General features: G+C 41.5%; 1 protein-coding gene across 1 annotated transcript in view; it reads right to left on the bottom strand.

The window, feature by feature from the left end:
• Nucleotides 1-1,659: 1,659 nt before the first annotated feature.
• The window catches only part of LOC102937320 (elongin-A), a 36,051-nt gene continuing 18,940 nt past the window's right edge, over nt 1,660-18,770 (bottom strand). Inside the window, exons 4-11 of the mRNA XM_037893482.2 lie at nt 12,511-13,228; nt 10,928-11,027; nt 9,724-9,888; nt 9,010-9,107; nt 6,889-7,069; nt 6,218-6,341; nt 2,004-2,137; nt 1,660-1,870 (exon numbers count right to left, since the gene is read on the bottom strand). Coding sequence (XP_037749410.1) covers nt 1,809-1,870; nt 2,004-2,137; nt 6,218-6,341; nt 6,889-7,069; nt 9,010-9,107; nt 9,724-9,888; nt 10,928-11,027; nt 12,511-13,228 — 1,582 coding nt within the window. The 3' untranslated portion in view covers nt 1,660-1,808. The remainder of the gene's footprint in view (nt 1,871-2,003; nt 2,138-6,217; nt 6,342-6,888; nt 7,070-9,009; nt 9,108-9,723; nt 9,889-10,927; nt 11,028-12,510; nt 13,229-18,770) is intronic.

Genomic DNA, 18,770 nt, shown 5'->3' with positions numbered 1-18,770 from the left:
GTTGTCATGATTATCTGGACATCTTAGAATTTTACCAGCATAGTTTCTGCTAAAAAAAAAAATAAAAAAAAAAAGCAAAAAACCACGTCTCATTAATTAATTATGTCTGACCATGTCAAAGTGTCAATAAAAGAGAATTGGTTCATGTAATTCACTCTCAGTTTCAGAAAGCTTTTGAGTGATCAGCCTTCAGGGAGGAAATATGGAAATTGAGTGGCTATAAAATTGACATGTATTGTTCTGTAATGGATTAGAAACTGGTTTAGAAATAGATTATGTCTGCACTATGAGCTAGGGGTATGATTTTCTCTGCTCACATGCACATACCCACACTAAGGCCTGGTCTACACTACAGGGGTGTAGTGAATTATGTAGCTGAAGTCGACATACTTAGACCTACTCACCGCGGTGTCTTCACTGCGGTGAGTTGACTGCTGCCGCTCCACCGTCAACGGGAGAGTGCTCAGGAGTCGATTTATCGCGTCTAGACTAGACTCGATAAATCGACCCCCGCTGGATCGATCGCTGCCCACTGAGTAGTATAGACATACCCTAGCTCTCACGGAGAGCACTGGCTTAGCCATGCTGAATATAAACCCACCTGAAACTGGTGGGTACGTACTTGGCAAGGATAAGCTCTGCCTCTGCTGCTGGCACCCATGCCACCACTGCTGCACTTCTATTGATACTTGCACTAGCTTCGCTCCTCCAACTGCAAACCATAGACCCCAGCAGAAACCAACACATCTTTCAACTAGTTGTTTTTCTTGGGTTTAACATAGCAAGTCTCATGACAGCTCCAACTCCAGACACTTCACTCCCCATGCTGAGGCTGTTGGGGTTGCCAGAATTCCTGCAAGCTCCCCAAGCACCATCCCTAACAAATGGTACAAGCTCAGGGAATATAGTGTCTTCTGGTTCTCTGCTCTTGCTGTAGGTCCTTTGAGTGTTTAAAGGACAGTATTACAATGGAACTAATTCCTATTATTTTTCATGACACACAGGTCCAGATGAAAACTAAAGCGGTTATCCCAAAACTGGAAAGTTGCAATTTTACACAGAAAAAGCAGACACATTTCACACACAAAAAAAATTAGAAAATCCCTTTTTTCCAAGAATACTTTTGATAGAAAGTGTTCTACCAGCCATAGCTGGGACACTCATCTGTCTACGCAACATCAAAACGCAAGTTATTTTTAATAGTACTTTTTGGGGCAAGGAGCAGCATTAATCATTTCCTCTGAGTTACCCATTTACTATCTCTATATTTCATGCAAGTCTAACCTTGCACATTTTCCAGAGATGTTTAGAAGCTACCAAAAGATTTTACTGTGCAGCATTCAAGACTATAATGGAATTTGGTCTACTTAAGTTTTTATTTTAAGCAAATAGAAAAAGGGGATAAATATTTTAAGTTCTGCATCAGTCACTGATGAAAAATAATGAAGTTCATATACAAGTCTTCATAATCTACAAAGGTCATTTATGAAATCTGCACGAACTTCCTTGGCTACAGATTGTTGATACTATTAGACTCCTGTGAAGTTGCCTTATTTCAATTCACTTTTGCTAATTGGTTCATGGATACAAAGGAGTGAGCAGGGGGTTGGGGATAGGGGAATAAAGGATTTAGATTTTATTCTAAATCACAAACCACTGTGTGCATTCTGCCACTTTATTTCATTGAAGAGACTATTTTAACTGAATGCAGGTTATATTCACAATTCACTAATTTATATTACATAGACATAGCGTAGAATATGCAAATGTTAACATAAGTTTAAATCAGATATGCAAGATCCTGTGTTTTATCGTGGTCCAACTCTATTCTTGAATGCTTTCAAAGATTTTCTCATCATTGGTGCAATTTCTTCAAAGAAAAACATTTTAGTTAGGATTATAGTTGTATAATACTCAAACTCAAAGTGACTTTAAAAGTAATACAATTAATGATATTATCAGCCAAATAGAAATAGTAAAGGAATTATTCTGCAACTACTTACTTTTGACAGTTTTTTTTATATCCTGACTTACTCCACTTGAGTAAGTGCTGGAGCTTCCATTTGTTACATTGCTAGTGGCTGCGTTTCGGCTTGGTGAGGTATTATTTCGGTCTCTGCTTTCTGGATTCTTTGTTCTATTAAAAATAACAAAAATGGGGGGAGTGGGTGGGTGAAGAGTTCAGCTTAAAAACCTCACAGGATTTAAGTCATTAACACACACACACTATGAAACAGAATTTTTAGAAAAAAAAAGTCAGATCATATTGTTTGCAATAATCTGACCTACCTTGTCTTCAAAGGATTATAAGAACCATATTAACAGGAATGTGTTTCATCAGTACTTCATTCTTTCACCCACATTTATTTTCCACTCAAAGTTAATGGTAAGGACAGGTAAAACCAATCACATTTCAATGACCACAGTTTATGTCAGACTGTGCAAAGATATTTAGCAACAGAATCACTTATGGCTTGTCATTAAGTCCTTTAGAACTAGTGCTTCAATTTATCTTTTACAGTTTTTTGAATTTGGTTTTTTGCAGGTACCTAGTTAAAAGCAACTGTACACAAGTAACCCTATGCACTAGAAAGGTCAGTCCACAATGCTAAATTAAAGCTTTCCCTTTAGTGCCACTTTCTTACCAGCACCAACTTTAATCAGTTTCAGATGTTAGACAACCTAAAGAACAGATGCTTATTTTTTAGGCTGAAATCAATATGTTGCTAGAAAGGATATAAAAATAGAAAACTCAATAATAATGAGGGATTTCAACTATCCCCATATTCACTGGGTACACGTCACAAGCAAATAAAAGTTTGACACCATAAATGACTGCTTCTTGGAGCAATTAGTTAGTCCTGGAACCCACAAAGGGAGAGGCAATTCTTGATTTAGTCCTAAGTGCAGCACAGGATCTAGTCCAAAAAGTGAATATAGCCAAACCGCTTTGTAATAGCAACCACAATATAATTAAATTTAACATTGGGGCGGGGCGGGGTGGGAAAGAGGGAACACCAAATAAGCTCACTGCAATAGCATTCAACTTCAGAAAGGGGAACTACACAAAAATAAGGAAACTAGTTAAATGGACATTAAAAGGCACAGGCACCATTGTGAAATGCCTGCAAGCCGCAGAGAAACTTTAAAAAAGCCATAATAGAGGCTCAAAATTAAATGTACATCCCAAATTATAAAAACAGAGGACCAAAAATGTGCTTCCATCATTAAAGTCAAAGAAGTGGTTATAGGCAAAAAGGCATCCTTTAAAAATTGGAAGTTAAATCCTACTGAGGAAAAGAGCAAGGAATATAAACTCTGGAAAATCAAAGTATAATTATACAGGACAAAAAAAAGCATTTGCAGAGCAACTAGCCAAAGACCCAAAAATTAACTGAAATTTGTTTAAGTACATCAGAAGCAGGAAGCTTGCCAAACAATCAATGGGGCAACTGGATAATCAAGATGTTAAAGGAACACTCAAGGAAGATAAGGCAATTGCAGGTAAGCTAAATGAATTCTTTGGATTAGTCTTCACTACAGAGGATGTGAGGGGGATTACCACACCTGACCATTCTTTTCAGGTGACAAATCTGAGGAACTGTCCCAGATTGAGGTATCAGTAGAGGTGGTTTTGGAACAAACAGATACATGTAACTGTAATAAGTCACTAGGACCAGAGGGTATTCACCCAAGAGTTCTGAACGGTGAATTTCAAATGTGAAATTGCAGAACTACTAACTGGTATCTAACCTATCACTTTAATCAGCTTCTGTACCAGATGACTGGAGGACAGCTAACATGACGCCAATTTTTAAAAACAGTTCCAGAGGTAGTCCTTGCAATTGCAGGCCAGTAAGCCTGACTTCAGTACTCGGCAAATTGGTTGAAATTATAGGAAAGAACAGAATTATCACACAGATTAATATAGGATATGTTGGGGAAGAGTCAATTATGGCTTTTGTAAAGGGAAAACATGCCTCACTAATCCATTAGAATTCTCTGAGTGGGGAGTCAAACATGGGGATTAGGGTGGCCCAGAGGATCTAGTGTACTTGGTCTTTCAGACAAGGTCCCTCCCCAAAAGCTTTTAAGCAAACTAAGCAGTCATGGGGTAAGAGGGAAGGGCCTCTAATGAATCAGTAACTGGTTAAAAGAGAAAACAAAGGGTAGGAATAAATGGTCAGTTTTCAGAATGGAGAGAGGTAAATAGTGATGTCCCCCAGGAGTCTCTATTGGGACCAGTACTGTTCAACATGTTGATAAGTGATCTGGAGAAAGGGGTAAACAGTAAGTTGGCAAAATTTGCAGATACAAAAACTATTCAAGATAGTTAAGTCCAAAGCAGAGTGTGAAGAGCTACAAAGGGATCTCACAAAACTGGGTGACTGGGCAACAAAATTGAATTTCATCTGCCATGTTGATAAATGCAAAGCAATGCACATTGGAAAATATAATCCCAACTATACATATAAAATGATGGGGTCTAAATTAGCTGTTAACACTTAAGATTTTGGAGTCATTGCAGATAGTTCTCTGAAAATATCTGCTCAATGTGCAGCAGCAGTCAATAAAAGTTAACAATATTCGAAACCATTAGAAAAATGATAGACAGAAAAATATATTGCCTCTATATAAATCAATGGTACGTCACTTTGAATACTGCCTGCAGCTTTGGTCACCCCATCAAAAAAAGAGATATTAAAAATGGAAAAATTACAGAGAAGGGCAACAAAAATCATCAGGGGTATGGAACAGCTTCTATCAGAGGAGAGATTAAAAGGACTGGGATTTTTCTGTTTGGAAAAGAGATGATTAAGAGGGGATATGTTAGAGGTCTTTTAAATCGTGACTGGTGTAGAGAAAGTAAGTGTTATTTACTCCTTCACATAACACAACCACCATGGGTCACCCAATGAAATTAATAGGCAGCAAGTTTAAAAACCAGACATAAGTAAGTACTTCCTCACATCAGGCACAGTCAACCTGTTGAACTTGTTGCTAAGGGATGTTGTGAAAGCCAACACTATAACAAGTTTCAGAGTAACAGCCGTGTTAGTCTGTATTCGTAAAAAGAAAAGGAGTACTTGTGGCACCTTAGAGACTAACCAGTTTATTTGAGCATGAGCTTTCGTGAGCTACAGCTATGCATCCGATGAAGTGAGCTGTAGCTCACGAAAGCTCATGCTCAAATAAACTGGTTAGTCTAAGGTGCCACAAGTACTCCTTTTCTTTTTACGAACACTATAACAAGGTTCAGAAAAGAACTGGACCTATTCTCCAGGAATTTGTCTATCTATGTCTATTAGCTAAAATGATCAGAGATGCAAACCCATGCTCTGAGTGTCCCTGATTGCTAGAAGCTAGGAACAGGATCATTTGATTGCCCGTTCTATTCATTCTCTCTGAAGTACCTGGCATTGGCCACTGTTGGAGGACAGGATACTGGGCAAGATGGATGATTGTCTGATCCAGTATGGCCGTTCTTATGTTTCTATTGACAAAAACCCTGGTTTCTTATAAATATAATGCAATAATACATAAAGAACATTTAATTGGGGAAAAATGAGCTATTGTCATATTGACATCCATCTTACAACAGTATTAGTCATTCATCCAGGTCAGAAACCGAAATATAAGGCCCATGGAGCAAAACGTAGAGTTGCAGAAAATCATCTTTGAAGGATCCTATGTTTCCACTCCTTCAGTGAAGGAAACAGTCCACCCCTACTGATTGGTAGTTCCAGACATTCCCTTAGCTACCAAAACAGCAACCTGTAGTCAAGGGCATCAACATCTGCTGAGGTCCAGCATAATCAGAGCTGCCAGCTGAGTTAGATTTATAACAGGAGATCACTTATGATTATTATGTAGGGTCATAACATAAAAGGAAGTTTGGACTCTATACAGAATATCAGGTAACACCAATGTGATCTGCAAAGAACAGACCCACTCTCCAGCTAGAGGAAGGGTGACCTCAGCACTAGAGTTTGAGGGAAAGGGATGAAGTTGGGGCACACTGCAGACACAATTCCTAAAATATAAGTTTATATTTCCTGTAGTTGAAATACTAAAAAAACCATACACACCCCACGCAATAGTTACAGTTTAGTTGCATTCTTTCCATACAAAGGTTTTGCTGGTAACATTCATTTACTGACATGACCAGCATGAAGCCATCCAATATCAAATCACGGTGCAGCAACAGCGTACTTACTTGCCCTTTTCAACAGGGTGCAGCTGAACAATAGGTCCAGCTGTCCCATAGATCTCTTGCTGCCGCCGAACATTTCTGGGTGGTTTTGCCACACTGTGTATGTAAGCCAGTTTAACCTGTCGCCCTAACATAGAAACAAGGGGAAGGGCGTTTTTAAAGTTAAATATCAAACTTGACTTTTTCCAAGACAAGAAAAAACATTAAGACAATGATTGTGTGGCAATGTGATTTCCAACATTTAATGAAAAGTGTTAAATATAAGAAAACAGTGACAGGTTTACAAAACTTTACATCAAGGTACCCACTGAACAAGGACAAAGTAATATTACAGAACGTGCACACTTTTCTTCACAGAGAGTGTCTGGGATGGCTCTAGTGATGGCCCATACAATACAGGAAACAGACAGCCTTGGCTCCTGAGCTCTAAACCATCGAGATCAGACATGGTCTAAAGCATGAATCAGTTACATGAATGAATCTTGTGTGCAATCTTTAAAAGCATTTGAACGCAAAGGAATAGCAATCACCACTCCCTGAGATGAGCTTTTATTAACATTCAGTGCAATTAAAATAAAAGTCACTAAATCCCACACATTGCATTTCTGAAAATTAGAAAATTGGGAAGGGGGGGTGGTATTCAAGGAAAAAAGTTACCTGTAGACTTTACTTACCTTTAGGTTTCTCAGACTGAGCTGAAATAATGTTTTTCGTGAGGGTCTTTAGTTTTTCTTCTCTCTGACTGAAGAGCCGCACGTACATTTCACGCCATGACTCATATTCCAGGAGATGCTCGTTTTTAAAATCCTTTTGGCAGTGTTTCTTCCACAAATGATCAGACTCTTCTATAAATGTCTTGGTTTGAAGCAAGAAGGTATTTAACAACACTTAAAGACTTATGGTAAAAATTTCAAGAGCACCTATGGGACTTAGGCACCTAACTCCTATAGATGTTTAATGATCGTTTAGGATCCTAAGTCACCTAGGCACTTTTGAAAATATTATCCTCCGTTTCAAGACTGAGGAGCAAGCCAAAGAAACTCTAGTAAACATCTCTTCTCACCATGTGCCATAACATTCAGAAGCCTAACAAGCCACATTCAGCAACATCTAATGTATCCATTGGTCAAAGATTAGATTAGGTTTCATTATACTGTAGACAAAGATGGTTAGTCAAAATTTTCAAACTTGAGTGCCTAAATCTAGGCACCTAAAGAAGTGTGGCCTGATTTTCCAAGAGTATTAAGTATCCACAAATCCAGTTCAGAAATAGTATCATGTAATTGAAGCCCTTTCACCATACACATATGTAGAAGAGGGCAGAGTTGAGGTTATTGCAGCAAATTTAGCTTTGACATTTCCTGATTTGCATGCTTCATTCTGCAGCCTTAACCATTTTTCTCTTGGGAATACATAGATGATTGAAATAGCTGGAACACATGAGAGTATTTGAAATTGGTTCTGTCTCCTTCCTTTTTTTATTTCAGAGGCAGAAGTAAATGTGTCCCCTATGCTGGCTTCCCTGATTCACCACTAGTAACTCCCCTGGTACTTCAGATCCTGACATACAGTGAAGAAGCCAGGAGGCACGATAATGACAGTAGGACTAAAATCACAGTGATGGGTGATTAAGGTAGACTGTATAGATTCTCTTAACAGCTATAAGGAAGCCAGGGAAAGAATCTTTATTCCCTGCATGGTTCCAAGCTAAGAGTAATAAAAGCAGGCTGCTTGCATCCTCATTCCCTTTTACTACCAATGGGTTCTCCAGCTAATAACCTCCCCAACTCACTCCAAACAGGTCAGTGTAGGAGTCTAGTTCCCCCTCCTCTCAGCTCCCAGAGCTGTCTCTGTAGTGACGTGGAGCTATGTGGGAAGAGGCAGCTATCTAGTGCAGTGTCCTAATCTGTCAGATCCCCTTCTGCTTGGTTTGTCACAGTAGTATAAACAGACCCCAGTCCCTGCCTTCAACCAGGAGTTAAAGCAGGAGCTGGGAAAATGAAAATATAATAAAAACTATATTAAAACTATTCCAGAAACAAACGGTGGTCGTTCATTTAATTAAACTTCAAGCTAAGAGCCCATTCTTGTCCCCTGGACCTCAACAGGTACCAAGTTTCATCTGAAGTTTTGTTTTGAGCCCTTTCATGTTAACACTGCCAATGCCCTTTTTAACTTTCCCTTGGTGTAGAGGGGACATTTGTCCGGTGGGAGTAAAACAGTTTGAGGCTATAGTCTGCTCAATGGAGCGATGAAGGAGTTTAATCAGTAAGGGGCTAACTTCACTAGGAAAAAAGTAGAATATTGTAGGCAAGGACAAAGATAATTAGTGATGGGGGATAAAATTGAAGTTAATAGAACTCTATACATATTAGAATTAAAAAGTAAGTAAAGGTCAAGGCAGAAGACAGGCTAGAAGACAGTGAGGGTGACTGTATTAAGTTATGTTTTGCCTTTTAAAAATATTCATCCCTTCTTCCAGCCCTTTGTGTGTTGTCAATTTGGACTACAAATGTTTTGATGCAGGGACCTGTCCAAGCACACGTTATGTAAAGCATGTACCACACTTCTAGATGCTAATAAATATTCTTTTCAGAGTTTAACTCCTAACAACTGTAGACAAAAAGTCCTACTATATAGAGGGTCTGATCAGTTTGTGAACTAGCCACTGGGTTGCGGGGTGGGGGTGATACTTCACAATTTCTACTTTGTAGTTTGGTTTACTAAAAGTTATTTCGATTTTGAGCAGAAGCAGTCATGAAATAGGTTAAGGCATTGAACAAGACAGACTTTACCGGATTGCACTCCTCTATTCGAAACAACTGCTCTGGTGTACAACGTGTTAGCACGGGCTCAAGAATTTCAAAGGGCACTCCTCCTACTTCATGTAGTGCTACAAAGCAAAACAATATTTTAAGTATCCCACCTATATGTGCCCAATAAGATTCACCACTTACCCAACAAAAGATAAAGGATTATTTTAATATATACCAGCAGAATATATGTTCTGAAGTCTGGACAACCTAAACTCGTAGATGAGCTGTTCTGTACTGACTATTAAAATGGTAGTCTGAGGAAACACAGTAGGCATCCTTGTCTACCATTCCACCATCTCTACCCATTTTCTCTCTCTCACCCCCTGCTCGTCTGGATGTATTTTCTCCCCCAGACACACACCAAACCTCAGAATACTCACATGCCAGTTAGATGCAAGGAGTGAATGTACATACCAAGTATTTTCTTGACAGTTCATCCCCAATTTATACCAAATACAGGTTTACCTCAGATTAAACATGAGACTAATAGCATCTAGACAGAAAAAAGCAAGAGGGCGTTTTTGGCTTTTGTTTCATGAGGTTTCTATTGCCATGGCATCATACATCATAATGTAAAGTTGGAACTTCATAAGAAACTTAATTCTTCAATCACAAAAAATATGGTCTTACACTATTGAAAGCCTAGCACTATAATGCCACTCAACCTGCTGAAACCCATATTAAAGTACTTACAATCAATGTTATTTTGAAGTATGCGGATGCACTGTTCATACAGGGTTAGCATCTTTGAAAGATAGACTGTTTTAGAGCCAGAGTAAACCTGCATTTTAGAGTTCAGTCTCCGTCCTGTGAATTGATTTGTATCACTGCTTTGCTGAGGTACTTCTGCAACTGGTGCTACAGAAATTACAAACAAAACAAATCTCAAAAAAGCATTTTGCCTATATACTCAGATTCATATTGCAGTTCTTTAAGGATGTTCAAAGTAACCTAGTTTCCTAAAGGCATATAATTAACTAATTGAGAAACATGGCTGGTAGAAAAAACATGCAGTTCATTTTTATTGCAATATAAAGTTCTATTACATCTATTCAGGACTTATGGACATTGTATGTGGAGCAAAAGTGTAAATTTAGTTTCAGCTGAGGCAATGAATTTAAATGCCTTTTACCCATAGAAGCCAGAGTTCAAATGCTGACTTATACCACAAGTCAAAACACTCTGGTGATTTAGTTCTCGTAAACATTTGTCTAATTTACAAACAATTGTATGATGGGTTTGGTAAAATTAGTAGTTAAACTAAAGAAGCCAAGAGTTGTAACAGCACAGATATTTCAAGGCCAGAATGCAGTTTATCAGTAGAACTGTGCAGGGAAGCCCACACAGCATCCACCTGCACGTTCTCAGATCATGTCATGCTCCACATTCAAGGAGTAGCATGTCTGTCAGTTATTATAAGGTTGTCACATCTGCAAGTTTCAGTATTTGTTTTATCCAAACAAGCCTGGTTAATAATACAGAGTGCTAGATTCTCCCCTACTAGGAGGTGCACAAGAGAACAACGAATAAATTGAGAAAAAAAGCCAGTGTGCCTGACAGTACATTGGATCAATGTGGCATGCTCCCTCCCCTCAACAGCTTCTTCCACCCCATGGAAGACACCCCCCCCCACCCCCATCTCTGTATTGGATTTCGCAAGCGTTGAAGGCCTTGTCGAAGTGGGTGGAACTGGGGAATTGGCTCCTGTATGCTACATTCTCCCTTTAGAGTCTAGTGGATCCCTATGTGGGAGCCAGTGCAGAAGATGAAGTACTGCACTAGTACAAAACACTGGCATGTTCTTTGCGAGGGTGCAATACAGCCCACACTCACCAGGACTGCTTTGCTAACTGAGCTCATTTTAGTCTCATCTGTAACAGTCTTGCATATTACTTACCTTTGAACTCCGTAGAATATGGGGGAGAAGATAAGGATATCTCTGGCAGAAATTTAGGCAGTGGAGTATTAAGTAGATCTTGGAGTGATGCTGTCTTGGTCTACATGCATTCAAGGAAACACTGTTACAATATCCCTAATTCTTACTGAAGATAAAGAATTCTTCAAATACATCAAATATTAAAGCAAAACCAAAAGGGTAACTGGACTTGTTGCTTTCTCACACTAAACATTACTTCACCATAACTACGAATTACTTTTCACTTTATCCATTCACTCATCACCAACACTATATTATATACAAAAACCCAATAGGTCACAGGTCCCTTGCTACAATCTGTGCACAAGGTGGGCTCAGAAATGAATCACAAGGGTGTAGTAAATGAGGCTTTCATCAAAAGGATGCTGGTCCAAATCATTGGAGAAGTTGCAAGGTGGGTAGTGAATGAGGGGACTGCAAGAAGAGATGGTTAGATGACAGTTGAATACTATCCTGGGGAGGCAGGGAAAGGGACCTTACACCTGCCTCTATCATGGACTTCCTGCATTTTACTGGGCAAGACAATTAGTCAAAAGTTTTCACAGATGGCCACTAATTGTGTGTTCCTGCCCAACTTGAGGCACCAGGCTCCTGAGTTTTCTAAAGTGCCAAGTACATACTACTGCACGTGAAGACAATGGGAGCTGCATATGTTATATGGTGATACTCTTTTTAAAAAAGTCAGGCCCTGGGTATCTTCAGTGATTGGGCATATAACTTATCACTCAAGACTTTCTGCAAATTTTGGGCTTAGTCTCCCTAAGACTCATACCCCCATCTCTAAAAGTCTTCTACTCCCACTCAAGTGTTGTGAAGATAAATTGTTTTAATGATGAGAATCAGATATTTAGGATGAATGCCATAAGAAAGCCCATGAGGAATTGTACACTTATTTGGTGTCGGTTCTTGATGTTGTGCATTAAGTAAGGTATGGAGCTACCACACATTGAGGAAAAATTACTGGACAGCTACCTCATTACTTAGCCAACTATCCTGTCCATAAGGCCCTGATTCAAGGAAACACTAAGCGCATCCCTACTCAGAAAAGCACTTCAACCATGTGTTTCAATCCTATGGAATCCAAAGGGACTTCATGTTCTTAAAATTAAGCACATGTTTAAGGGATTTCATCAATAAGAACACTTTCCTGAGTCAGGGCCTAAATAAGGCAGAGTCCTGTGGAAAAACAGTGTAATCTCATCATTAAAGACTATCATAATCCATATGCACAAGGAGGCACAATTAAGGTTTCAAGGGTAATCTCAAATCTGCAGTTTTATTTTTTTGGCACTTGACTTTGCAGTCTTAAAGATTTAAACTTTTACTCATTATTTGATCCAAGAAACAAACTACAGTCCTATTTCTCTGGGTCAAAAATGATTCCCAATTATTAGTAACCACTTCTGTGTGTGGCTGATATGTCAAAGCCACGCAATCTAAGGTTTGAGTTAAAACATATGGAATTAAACTGCAAAATAAATCTGTTAATATATTAACTATTAAATTAGCACTTTATTTTATGTTAGCTTGACTAAATAGTTTACCTTTTTAGTGGGACTTTCTGACTGATCATCTTCTGATTTGGGTGGTTCTTCCTCTCTCTCTTTCATGACAGGGGATTTGGAATTTTTCTGCGATAATGAGCAGTTTTTCTGTTCGCAGCCCTTGACGTTTTTTGACTGTTCATTTGTAGTGCAAGTCTTCCTCTTTCTTTTACTTGAAAATTGATCATAATTAAGATAGGATTCAAAAGACATAACAGGGGGCTCAAAGTCCTCATCACTGGGCAACTTTGGTTTGCTTTCCACACTAAGTGTTTGTTTTAATTTTCCTGGGTCCTCAGAGTTTCTCTGTTTGGAGAGATCCTTACAAGACCCTTTTGTTGGAAATAGATCTTTTTTGTTGGCTCTAGGAGAATGGTGCTTTTCTGAAGGTTTTTTGCTGGCAGCAGAGGTTGTTTCTTTGCAGTCACTTTTTGTGTTTTCAGGATTGATGCTTTGGGATGTATTTTTAGAACTACTGGAGCTATGTATTTTGCTTTCATGCCCTTTATAAGACTCTGTATCTTTATTTCTTTGCTTATTCTCTGTAAAACTACACTCCTTCTTCCATTTATCAGATGTGGGAGATCTTTTACAATCTTCTAAGGCTGGTTCAGATGTTTTTGTCTTGCCAGAGTGCTTATTCTCCTTACAAATTGATGTTTTTGTCTTGTCTTGTTCGTTCCTCTTGTCGGTGTTCTGTTTTTTCCCCTTGTGGTCACTGAAATATAAGACAGAACCAAAACAGACTCCAATTTAATGCTCAGTTACCAAGGGTGACCTTCAGACCTTTTACCAATGTTATTAGTAAAAGGGAAAGTTTTAAAGTCACATGCAACATGCTTCAATGTTTGAGTTGTTTAAAAGTCTTCTAGAAAAGTAATGAAGATATTTGTATTGTTATGAGCTGGATGAAACTTTGTTATGAGTTAACCTCCTGCTGAGATTGACAGATGTGAAGTCAACTGTAAGTATAAGCCCCCCACCTAAAACAAAAAGGGGTGTGAACGTGCCCAGAGCTTTCAGCTGAGTATTGTTTTGGGTAGGGTATGTGTGAGAGTGAGATGGGAGATCACACAAAGGGAGAAAAGACAAGTGAGGCAGTCAGGGAGGGGGAGAGAGAGGTTAGCCAAGAAAGCCAAGCAGGAGCCTCTAAGCAAACACTGGTTTCAGAGTAGCAGCCATGTTAGTCTGTATCCACAAAAAGAAAAGGAGGACTTGTGGCACCTTAGAGACTAACATTTATTTGAGCATAAGCTTTCGTGAGCTGCATCCAAAGAAGTGAGCTGTAGCTCACGAAAGCTTATGCTCAAATAAATGTGTTAGTCTCTAAGGTGCCACAAGTCCTCCTTTTCTTTAAGCAAACACTGACAACTCCGAACAAGGCTAGTACGCGCACTTTTGGCTCTGGTGTTGGCTAAAGAGACTTGGGAGCTGTAAAGTAAGAAACTGCTCTTTTTGTTTTGGTTCCTTCTGCATTCAGAGACACAGGACTTCATACGTGCCTTTTAAATAAAAAAAGATTGCAAAGAAAATACCAGACTCCATCAATCTCTACTTCTAGCAGGAACATCCCCCAGGACCCCAAATTTTAACTAGTCGCTCGGTCAAAAAAGGGCAACAGAATTAATAACTTGGTTTTCTACCATGTAAAATTTTCACAAATCCAAGTGTTGGACTTGAAACGCTTGACGTCCCTTGAAGCAAACACTAGTCCCAGTACTGAAAGCAGCCAAGTTCAATTTCAAAATCCAGGTAGTGCTCCTAAAAAAGGAACTTTGAGAAAATACAAGTGTGAAAAATGGTGTGTGTGTCTTTAGAGTTTAGTAAATGCAGTTTTAGAAAACTGTGCACACCTGTTTTCCATTAGTGGGGCAACCGATATAGACAGGACTGCATGAAAGCAGTCTGAGCAGTGTCTACACTAGCGCTTGCAACTGCATGGTTGTTGGAAAAGGAGTACAAACACATTTTAGTGACAGGGCCTACAGGGTCAGGTGTTTGATATGAAATATTTCCTTCAATCTATTAAGTACCTTTGATACATCAGGCTTTTCTTCCTTTTATTTGCCACTTCAGCAGCTAGAGTAAATCCTATCTGAAAGCACCTCACAATCTCTCAGCCCCTACAGATTGGCATGCCAGGAGCAGCAGCTATCAGCAGATGGCCAGATGCAGCACTTCTCTGCTTGTTCCCACGGCAGCAGATCTCCCTTAACAGCATGCTTTGTTAAACGTACCAGAAATCCTAGTGCTGCTATAACTCTTCCACATTAACACAGGGTCCCAGTCAAGCAGAATATAGGTCCAACCAACTAGCAACTGCTGCCACCAGAAAGTGAGAATAAGCAAGCCACACAATCATTTCCCCAGCATGCTTCCTTCCAGAGAGGAACAGCAGCCAAGTATTTATTACCTATTTCAATATACACTGAATTCACCCCAGATTCTGGGCAGTTTAGTGATATTAAAAAAAAAACATTCAATAGAAATTTAAGATGCAAAACTTACAGTTCAACTAATAATGTACCATGGATTTTTCCACAGCAAAAACAAACCACAAACAACAAACTACAGAATACCTCTCCCACCCTACCTGACCTACCTAACCCCAAATCCACTGGGACCTTCAGCTCTCAAGCTATCAGCTTCTCTGTCCCAAAAATATCAGGTAAGGAACTGTAAAGGGCCTAAAACACATTTGGCCTGATGAGGGCAGCAGTGGTTGTATCAATGAGACGGAGACTATGTCTATTCAGTGGAGCTAGTGAACAGGAGCAGCAAACGCGAATTTTGCAAGGGAGCTCTCCAGGTGAAGGAGGAGTGACGTGACCCTTGGGGTGAGTTGTCTGTTGTGTGCTTGCGGCTTGACTGTAGCATGTATTTATATATATATGGTTGTTTGGGGGGGGGGGGGGGGCGAACAGGGGGGCAGGCCCATGTGCTGAGCCTAGAGGCCTGTTAGGAAAGGCTGAGAGCTTCTTAATGAGGCTTTGATCCCCTATCCCTTTAGGCTCCACTAACCATTAACCAGGGGGCAGGGCTACTCAGGGAAAACAAGGCTTTAAAAAGGCAGCTCCTAAGAAACCATAGGAGCTAGTGAACAAGAGCAGCAAACAGTTTTGTGAGGGAGAGTGACACCCAGATACACCAAACACTGTCCAAATCAGTGGTCACCAACCAGTCGATCGCGATCAACTGGTTGATCCTAGAGGATCTGCCAGTCGATTGTGATCTGTCTTAGCACAGCAGGGCTGCTGCTAAGACAGGCTCACTGTCTGCGCTGGCCCCATGCTGCTCCTGGAAGCACACTGCTCCTGTGTGCAAGCACCGACCCCGCAGCTCCCATTGGCCGGGAACGGGGAGCTGCGTCCAATGGGAGCTGTGGGGGCAGTGCTTACAGAGAGGGGCAGCACATGGAGCTCCCACCCCCCAGGAGCCGCAGGGGCACGTTGGCCCCTTCCGGGAGCAGCATGGAGCTGGGGTAGGCAGGGAGCCTACCTCAGCAGCAGCAGCCACACTGCACCACCAATTGGGAGCCGCCAGCGGTAAGTGCTTACAGCTGGAGGCCACACCCTGAACCCCCTCCTGCATCCCAAACCAGCCCTGAGCCCCCTCCCAGAGCCAGCACCCATACCCCCTCCTGCACCCCAAACCCCAGTCCTGACCCCACCTCCCAGAGCCAGCACCCTGTGCCTCCTCCTGCCCCCCAACCCCCTGCCCCAGGCTCAGCCCAGAGCCCCCTCCCACCCTGCAAACCCCTCGGCTCCAGCCCAGAGCCTGCACCTCCTCCTGAACCCCAACTCCCTGCCCCAGCCTGGTAAAGTGAGGGTGTAGGAGAGTGAGTGATAGAAAGAGGAAGGGGAAATGGAGTGAGGCGGTGGGGCTTTGGGGAAGAGGCAAGGGCAGGGTAGATCCTTGGTTGCCCTTAAATTTAAAAAAAAAAAGTGATCTTGGACGTAAAAAGGTTGGAGACCACTGCTCTAAATTTAGGCCAATCAACATCCTACCCAGCCTCCTCCCAACCCCCCCAAAAAGCTGCAGGAGTAAAAAGAGTGCAGGTAGAAACTCAGCAGCAGAATGGGGGCTATCTAGTTTATTGCACTGAACGCAGCATGAGCAGGTAGCACGTGTGTGCATTCAGTGTCTCTCAGAGAGACATAAGCTCTTTGGAGAGTAAGGGCTTGAGACCAGAGTGGCTGAACTGGAAGAGCTAAGGGAGACCAAGAGTACATCGATGAGACTTGTGGCGACACTGTAGAGTGGGGACAAAGTGTGGTCCCACTCCCAATCTGATAGCCTCTGTGCTGTTGAAGCAGATGAAAGTCTCAGGAAAGGAAAACATCAAACTGGAATGGAGGGAAATGATCCCATAGTTGGGATGCTTGGATGTCAGGGCATCCCCTCTCACTGAGGCTATTTCTCCAGAGGAGGGAATCCCAGATATTAGGAAGAGACAGGGAATAGTAATGGGGAGATTTGAGCGTAAGGAATACAGATAGCTGTGTTTGTGATGACTGGGAGAAGCACATGGTGAACTGCCTGCCAGGTGCAAAGGCTGCAGATCTCCCAAGATGTCTGAGTAGCATGGTGTGGTATTGCCACCCTTACTTCTGCGCCACCGCCAGAGGTGGATCTGACTCAGCCCTGGGGCACCCTCAGTCCTGCCCCTCCTGAGTGCTTGGAAGTTAAAGGGGCCTTGGACTGGCTGTGGGGGGGGGGGGGGAAGGGGGAGGCACAGCACCCCATGCAGCCCATCTGTAAGGCTGGCCCCTTCCCTTCCCCCAAAAAAGTGACCACCCTCCCACACCATGACACCCTCACTTCTGCATTGCTACTGGCAGTGGTGCTGCCTTCAGAGCTGGGTGCCTGGCCAGCAGCCACCACTCTCTGGCTGTCCAGCTCTGAAGGCAGCAGCAGCGCAGAAGTGAGAGTGCTATGGGGACAGAACTTGTCACTTTTTGAGGGAGGGGCAGGGTCAGCCTTACAGGTGGGTGATGTGGGCAATACTGTGACCTCCCCCCAATAGCCAGGTTTCACAAGGGAGACCAGATTTCACAGTCTGACATATTTTTCATGGCTGTGAATTTGGTAGGGCCCTACATATGAGCAGTGCTGGGGAGTGGCCGGTGGTCGTGGTACATGTAGGTACAGTGACATAGGAAAAGGTAGGAGAGGTCCTGGAGGCCAAATTTAGGCTGCTAGGTAAGAGATTAAAGTCAAGGACCTCCATAGTAGCATTCTCTGAAATGTTTCCAATTCCATGTGCAATCAGAGCTACAGGGTCTCAATGTGTGAATGAGACAGTGGTGTAGAGAGCAGGGTTTGGGGTTTATTAGGAACTGGGGAGCCTTTGGAAAAAGGAGTTATGGAAGCTGTTCCATATGAGGAGAAATTAAAAAAAAAAGACTTTCAGCTTGAGAGACCACTAAGGGGGGATAAAATAGAGATCTATAAAATCATGACTGGTGTGGAGTAAGTGAATAAAGGAAGTGTTAGGTGAAGGTGTAAACACAAGAACCGGGGGCACCCAATGAAATTAATAGGCAGCAGGTTTAAAACAAAAAAAGTACTAATTAACACAACACAGTCAACTTGTGGGACTTGTTGCCAGGAGATGTTGAATCCAGTTTTGGCCTTCACAACAAAGAACTAGGTAAGTTCAAGGAGGATAGGTCCATCAGTGTCTATTAGCCAAGATGGTCAGGGATGCAACCCCATACACTGGGTGTCCCTGCCAGATGCTGGGACAGGACCACAGGGGATGGATCACTCAATAATAGCCCTGTTCTGTTCATTTCCTTTGCATCATCGACACTGGCCATTGTTGCAAGACAGGATACTGGGCGAGATGGACCATTAGTCTAACCCAGTATGGCTGTTCTGATGCATTTGCTCTGTATGCAAGTGGGAATCAAAAGTCAGACAAAGAGGGAGAATTATATAGGAACCTCATAACTAAGCCATGGTACCATTACAATGCCACAGTACTCAGAACACAGTTTATAGTAAATGCCACTGAAGTCAGAACCAGCAAGTATCAGGAATGGCCCTCAAATACATTAACTTGGAGCTAACTTGAGATGCTTCACACATGCTCCACTTTTTTGTTCTTCCTGAGGAATATTTCATGTACGTTAATAAGCTTGAAGTTGTGAGGTTCCTCCTCTTCCTCTCTTGGAAGTAGCATGGTCAGGGAAAGGAAATCAAATGACTGGAGGTGTGATGAGGAAGGAACAACATTTAACCAAGTACCACCACAT

This window comes from Chelonia mydas, chromosome 3 (assembly GCF_015237465.2).
Source record: "Chelonia mydas isolate rCheMyd1 chromosome 3, rCheMyd1.pri.v2, whole genome shotgun sequence".
Taxonomy (NCBI): domain Eukaryota; kingdom Metazoa; phylum Chordata; order Testudines; family Cheloniidae; genus Chelonia; species Chelonia mydas.
Note: the sequence above shows the minus strand (reverse complement) of the source record. Positions and strands in the feature narration are given on the sequence as shown.